Source organism: Meleagris gallopavo, chromosome 3 (genome assembly GCF_000146605.3).
Source record: "Meleagris gallopavo isolate NT-WF06-2002-E0010 breed Aviagen turkey brand Nicholas breeding stock chromosome 3, Turkey_5.1, whole genome shotgun sequence".
Taxonomy (NCBI): Eukaryota; Metazoa; Chordata; class Aves; order Galliformes; family Phasianidae; genus Meleagris; species Meleagris gallopavo.
Window position 1 is genome coordinate 4,752,583 of NC_015013.2, and position 6,940 is coordinate 4,759,522.

Here is a 6,940-nt window from a genome sequence, read left to right on the forward strand (position 1 = left end):
TGTCAGGGCACAAGGTTGCTAGGTGAGGCAGGGAGAGAAAGGGCAGCAAGCACTGCAGCTGGTAGAAGAGCAGAGACAGGGAAATAATGACCTCCAGAAAGAGCTCAGCCAGCTCATCCATGTGGCCTCAGGCTGCAGGCTGCTTTTAGCTAGGCAACAGCTTGAAGGCACAAGTGATTACCGGAGCAGTGTATCTGGTGTATCATTAAATCGACTGGCTTATTAGTTGCATTTAAAAATGATCTTCCATCTTTATTTGCTAAAACCCATACATGGTAAATGATGGAAAAAGTGGACCTTCAAAAACCAGCTGCAAATGATTAGACAAAACAATAAAGCTAGTTCCTTACATGCTGTCTCTTCTGTTTGCATGGCCGTGAGAAATGCCTGACTTATTGTTAATATGCAGACGTTGTTTTCATAATAGTCCCTCTGTAAATTATCTGACAGCAAAGCTGAGCTTTGCCCTGCTTAATGTACATCAAGTGAACTAATACAGGAAGCACGCACTGTGTGGTCTGCCTGGCGTCCTGATAAGAGCAGAGGAAATTAAGGGTGTGAGTGGATTGTTTGCCAGCACATCAGAAGGTTGCCCAAGGAGCACACAATCTAAATGCAGGAAATAGGATCCTACAGGGGTCTCCCCATTTGTGACGATGCTCCTCAGGGACATGCTGTGCTGTGGGGATGAGTTGGCAAAATCCAGATGTTGCTTCTGTATAGAGCATCATGTTATGTTGTATTGCTAGCCCAGGAGATCTTAGAGAACAGCCTGCTGTGCAATGGCAGGGTGATGGCTTGGAATGAGTGAGCGGATGTGCTAATGTCTTTATTTTAGCCCTTTGATAGAAATCTACTGGCAAAGTACCTCCAGCTTTGGTTCTTGCAGTCTTTGCTGTCAGCACAGGCTTTCACAGCCTTTGGGGCTGATCAGCAGGCTCCCCAGGATGCAGGTTCTGTGCTGCTCTCTGCTTGCCAAGCTTCGCTTTTCAGCTGCTGATCAAGGTGCTGCAGTCTCCCCACACTGCTGCTTTTATTAAGAGCTGTTTACTTGCACTTGTGCGTGATTAGAAAGCTCATACTTGGAAATGGCAGGCTGAGGCTGTAGCAGAGACTGGGAACTAAATGTGCTTATCAGGCAGCTCAGGATTTGAGGATGCTTCAGCTTCTCTGCCTTAGGCTGTGACTCACTGGGCAAATTGAAAATAGAAGGGTCAAGACAGCCTGGAGGGAGGGAGGAAGAGTGAACAGATGAGAAGCTTTACCTGCACAGTACTATAGAGAATGCAGACCTAACCATCAGGAGAGCATGCATTAATCAAAATTAATTCACTGATTATCAGTCAGAAAAATGTTATTTCTTTTGCTACATTTACAGAGAAAATGTTGTTGGGATAAAAGGGGATTCACTGAAATTTTAAGATATATAAGGCTAGAAGAAGGGGAAGAAATAGGTTGAATGTGAATCAATTAATAAGACTGTTGAGAAGGGAGGTAAACAAGCAGAAAATAAAGCCTCTGATGTCCAAGCCATATTTTATTTGCACTAAGTAATACATTAGTGTGTCCTTTGGAAAGGTGATGGCAACCAAGGTCTGTAGGCGAAGTCCCAGACAGCCCCAGAGTGCAAGCTCTGTGATTTGGGGGGATGAGAAAAGATAAATAGTGGAGAAAAGATATATGCAAGGACAGACTGTCCTCAGCCTCTCTGGAAGGTTCCAGGGAGCTGGGCTGTCCCTCATTGCTCCCAGCTGAAGGCTGCATCACTGGCACTTTCCATGGGAGCAGCAAAAAGCACGTCTCCTCTGATGCTTCACTTTCTGTGCCAAAGGTGGAAGGTGTTAAAACATTACAAGGAACCAAATCCCAAAAATGTTTCTAATGAGTCTTAAACTTTCTGGTATGTGACTTCTTAATAATAACAGGATAACTCTATGCTCAGTATTTCCAAAAAAGCCCTGTGTGGCACAGAGCCTCTGTTCCAGAATGTTTCAGCTTTCCAAGTTCTCAGTGCTGGAAAATCTCTAACTGAAACCAGGGTTTAAGAAGATGAAATGTATGTGGCAACATTAACTGTGACAGCGTTACCAGCTTTGCCTCAGCTGCTAAATCTCCAACGTTTCCTATCCCAACAAGCATTAGAACGATCCTTGAGGGCTTTTCTTTCTCCTAAAGCTGGGTAATGCCACGCATGACTCATCCTTTCTCACACTCACAAAGCACGTTCAGTTCTGCAGAAATGATGCACAGTGCGACCAAATGCTTGTTGCGGCTCTGTTTGCTGTCTGGTCACTTATCCTCTGGACAAAATTGAGCAGCACTTGCACACATGTGGGGTGCATATGAAGACCTGTACTCCTATACAGCTACTTTAGGTAAATAAGCCAAACCTGTTATTTTTTTTTATTTTTTTTTTTTCCAGATGGATTTTCAGTCAGACTTTCACTACTGCATTAACAAAACACAGGTGCAGAGATAGGACTCAGTAACATCTGCAGGAGCCATCATTCTCAGCTCCTTCAGTGAACTTCACTGCAAAATTTAAAATGTCACATCTCCTCCACGAACAAATCTTAAACTAAAAACTGCACTGAAAAGGTCAGGACAGCTTGATTCTCTGCTGCCCACATACTGATAACCTAACAGCAATGAAAGCACGTAGTGGCAACCAAAATTTCTCCCAGCTAGGAAAGAAAGTGATGAGAACTCTACCTGGAATAACTAACGAGCAGCAGGGACTTCAGCTCTTCTCCACATTCCCATCCTTGCAAGCAATCATCACTCCTTATTCTTCACTATCAAGTTCTTACTGGCTTTCTTTTTAAACAACACACAGCTCTTCTTCTTATCACTCTCTTCACCTTTTCCTCTTCCACACTATTTTTATCTGCTTCTCCTGAGATTACAATCCTATTTTTTAAGCACTGGGCGCAATATGCTTTTGCATGTCTCACATATAGCTGCCAACAAATTGTAAGAAGCATCCCAAAATATGCTTCATTGCACTCTACGTAATTATGTGCTTGTGACAAGCTCTTAACTGGACATTTTAGTGCTGGCATTCGGATGTTGCACTTGCATTGCTTAGACAGGCAGTTCTCATTTCTTTCAGAAGAAAATTTTACTTCTGATGCTGTTGTCAGCCACAGTAATTGTTGCAAACTCAGCTGAAACTTCCAAATATATTCTGATTTATTTATATCATGGAAGTCTGAACTGAGTCACAGACCACAAAGTGTTTTATCAGGGACAGGAGCAAAGCTATTCCAACATACTTGTTACTGCGCAGACGCTTTTGGATTCAGCATGCCCTAAGTCTGAAAACACAGACTGCATTATCAGATTGGTGAGTTGCAACTTCTCTTTTCTAACTGAACCAGAGCAACTTGTTTGACTAGAAAAAGACCCTTCACAAAATCTGTGATTGGCTCAGGCCTAGAATTTTATTCAATCCATTCAAAAAAATAGACAGAACTATAAGGTGGCACATATCGTCAGAGAGTACAAATGTCACATCTTTCTTTATACAGTTTAATTCAAATCCATAGATTAAGACAGTGAAATAATTGCCCTGGGTGAGAAAATAATGAAGGGATTCTGGAGAAAGAACAAGTCTTCAGGTAAGCATTTACACAAACGTATCTGGTAAGCATAACTTTTTCTATAATCTATAAAAATATAAACAGCATTTTAAAATGTCTTCAGATAAGTATGTTAAGGTCATCTGACCTGGCATTAATGTCCTGACAGAAAATGGGGCCTGGGCATGTCAGACCACACCTAGTAATCCATGCCTGGCCACAACTGAAAATCTGTATGAGCTTCAAACAATACAATGTAAGGAAAGAAACAATACCAACCCAATGAACACAAGAACGATGCCCCTCCTTCCGTAAGAATTCCTTTACTTTGAATTCCTTTATCTTTACTTTGTATTTTTGTTAATAGGGCGATGATTAAGAGAAAAGTGGCAGTTCTCACAGACTTGTTGGAACTCTGGATCAAGTATAATTTGCCTTTCCCAGAAAGTAACATTACTGGGAAGTGTGCCAGTATCCAACTGAGGGCACCCCAATGCCATGTATGTTTTACCTGTGCGTTATTACTTCAACACAGACAGCAGCACGTGACAGGATGACAAGTGCAAATTACAAGGGCAGAGTCTTGGCTTTCTGGATAGCAGAGCTAGGCAGTAAAAGTACTTGAAAGACAAAGAGAAAACAAAATAGAACACCAACTCATCTAAATGTTAAGGAGCAGGATGGAGGGTATTCCTGGCATAGCTGTCATAAATGCACCTTCTATTTTTTTTCCAGGGATGCAATCTGGTAAGCAAAATACCTAATCATTGTTGCAAGGTCTTACTGTTTCAACACAGATTAAAATGTTTGAATACACTGAATACATTGGTTACGGGTCTAATCACATAATTTCACTTTTTCCAATCCTAAATTTATATTGGAACAGCTTCCCAATCAGCTGTGCATTTGTAATAGCAGAGCATTTGATATTGTAATTGACTAGCACATATGCCAACAACAGCTGATATTTTCCAGTGAAGTGATCTGCAAAGTGAGAAACAAAACCAAAGGGTCAGGTTTGAGATGAAGGTTGGACATTTTGAACTTTGGACAAAGTGACGGGTATCTTTGATTCTCCTGGTGCTGGCGCTTTTGTGACTGGGTTTGCATGGGCTTTTATATCTGCTATCCTCTCTTTAAATCTTTGCTGGAGGTACTTTTCTTCTTTGGAGTAACTTTTAGCAAAAGCAGCCATCAGCAGACACGCTGCCATGGCGGTTCCTCCAATGCAAAACAAAATTGCTCCTGACAGCTTGCATATATCAAGGGACCCATTGAACTGGATGGCACGGGTATCCACTACAACAAAATCATCTTTCCCAAGAGCTTCGATTTTCGGTGGCACAAGAAAACCCACTACAAGAACCATTAAACCAATCAGCATGAAAGCCGTCCCAGAGACGAGTCCGACCTGGAAAACAGAAAATGTAACAGTGAATATGATCTTTTAGGTTTTGATTAGAACTGGTTCTAGAGAGCCTTTAGCTTCTAAGTGTCCTGCAGGTACAGCTCCTTGTTCTTAAGCCAACATTTTTTCTTTTGAGTGGCTCTAGTGGAACTAGAACATACAGGGGAACATTCTTTTTACAATTCATACTTACATAATCAGTATCAACATTTCTGGGAACACCAGAATTATGCATCTGTACTTCTGAAAAGCACCTAGTGTCCAAAGGCCCCAACACAGGGAAACTTACAGTCTTACCCCAGCACAGTAACATTAATTATTTCTGTAGCTTTAGGTGGTGGTTAGCACCAACAATTCAGTCCTTGCTAGTATATGTCATATTCACCACTTGTCAGGTATGGCTGTATAATTTTTCTAGCACAATTCAGCTGTAAGTGCAAAGTTTGATTCACATAGGATGGCCCTACCATCAGAGCAGAAGGGCTGCATTACATAATCTCCACAGATCCCTTCCAGCCTTTTGCACTCTCAGATTCTCCAAGTTCCCTGTTCTTCACAGACAGCTTATAGTTGGTTGGGTTTTTTTATTTGGTTATTTTTTTGATGCTCAGGTCAAACCCAGGGTTATGCTGTTAACCTAGCATTACCATTTGTAATTATCTGATGAAGTATTACACTTTTGAATTTGAGAAGCCCTGCCCATAACAAGACTCGGATGTTTCAGTGACAGAGCTCCTTGTGACAGGGAAACCAGAGGATCCAAGAACTCCAGAACTCCCTTGGAAGCTGATCTATCTTGGTTTAAACAAACAAGAAGTCCTGTGATAAGACAGACTATCATTCAGTCACCACAGAGAAAGCTGAGCAACAAGGGTTGGATGAATATCTAAAATCATTAGTTACATGTGAACATCTCAACAACAGAGTTTCTCTCCCCAGTAACCAGCAATAGGCAGTACCTTCCAGAATGCAGAGCTCCACCTGCTAGGCGATCTCTGGATCTGAAAATCATCCTCGTACTCCCAAATTGAAGCTGTGCAGTCCTCATAAAACTGATGCAGGTAGGACCGAACTCCATAGCGTTGGTAACCTCCTTCCGTGCTGCCCTGCGCGTGCTTGGACCCGCAGATGTCAGCATAGGAGCTCATCCTTCCTGCCTGCAATGAGAGGTTTCATGCAAAGTGGATCTAGTTATCGACATGGTAAGGAGAGGAAAGCTGGCTACGTATGTTTCAGGTGACATGAAGAAAAGCAGCCTTGGTAATGAGCAGTGACTCAGCTCAAGCAGAACCTATAGTTTTCTGCAGAAACATCCCACCCATAGGTAGAATGGTTTATCTGGAGACAGAACAAAGCAGCAACTACTAGGTAGACAACATCTCTCAAGGGCAGACTCCAGCTCTATGAGTTAAGTGGAGTTTGCAACCTCACAAATCTTCTAGTTGCTGAGTAGCTTTTTAAAAAGCCTGAGCTTCTGAAACGTAGGACTAAGCACTGATATAACATTCACAGCCATAAGAAACACTGGCAAAGTAAGACCTAGCTAGATTCAAGTTGCACTTAAAGATAGATAGTTAAAAATAAAAAAAGATGGAATGTCACAATACCACTGATCTGCTCACCAAAGGGTGAAATGCAAATACTAAATTTGTGGCAAATTGATGTTCCCTTAGAGAATTCAATGCCCAGGCTCCTGCTGACTCTAATAAAAAATCTGAATTTTATTAGCTGTTTTCATAGCAGACAATGTTCCCTACCCTTTCCACTTCACTGAAGTTACTGTAACACAGACAATTTGTGTTTATCTATGCAAGTAGGAGACCTGAACTTGCACAAGCATGATGCTACTGAATTCATTAAAGTAATACCAACACCTATAAAACTTGAGCAGCAGGTCAGTATTATTTAAGCTGACTTGTTTCTCTTTAAGGAGTTCAAAAAGTCCCTGGCC

The 6,940-nt window shown here is 41.7% G+C and overlaps 1 protein-coding gene across 1 annotated transcript; it reads right to left on the reverse strand.

Moving 5' to 3' along the window:
* Nucleotides 1-3,417: 3,417 nt before the first annotated feature.
* On the reverse strand, nucleotides 3,418-6,281 carry NRSN1 (neurensin 1). Its single transcript, XM_003204714.4, has 2 exons — nucleotides 5,949-6,281; nucleotides 3,418-4,992 (listed from the first exon to the last, which is right to left on the reverse strand). The coding sequence occupies exons 1-2, from the start codon at nucleotides 6,135-6,137 to the stop codon at nucleotides 4,594-4,596; spliced, it is 588 nt and encodes a 195-aa protein (XP_003204762.1). The 5' UTR covers nucleotides 6,138-6,281; the 3' UTR covers nucleotides 3,418-4,593.
* Between the last annotated feature and the right edge of the window lie 659 nt (nucleotides 6,282-6,940).

Excerpts from the sequence above, each read along its gene's own strand:
- NRSN1 (XM_003204714.4), bottom strand. The coding sequence starts at position 6,137 with ATGAGCTCCTATGCTGACATCTGCGGGTCCAAGCACGCGCAGGGCAGC. Across the intron at positions 4,993-5,948 it reads GGAGCTCTGCATTCTGGAAG|GTCGGACTCGTCTCTGGGAC; the intron begins GTACTGCCTATT and ends TCTGTTTTCCAG.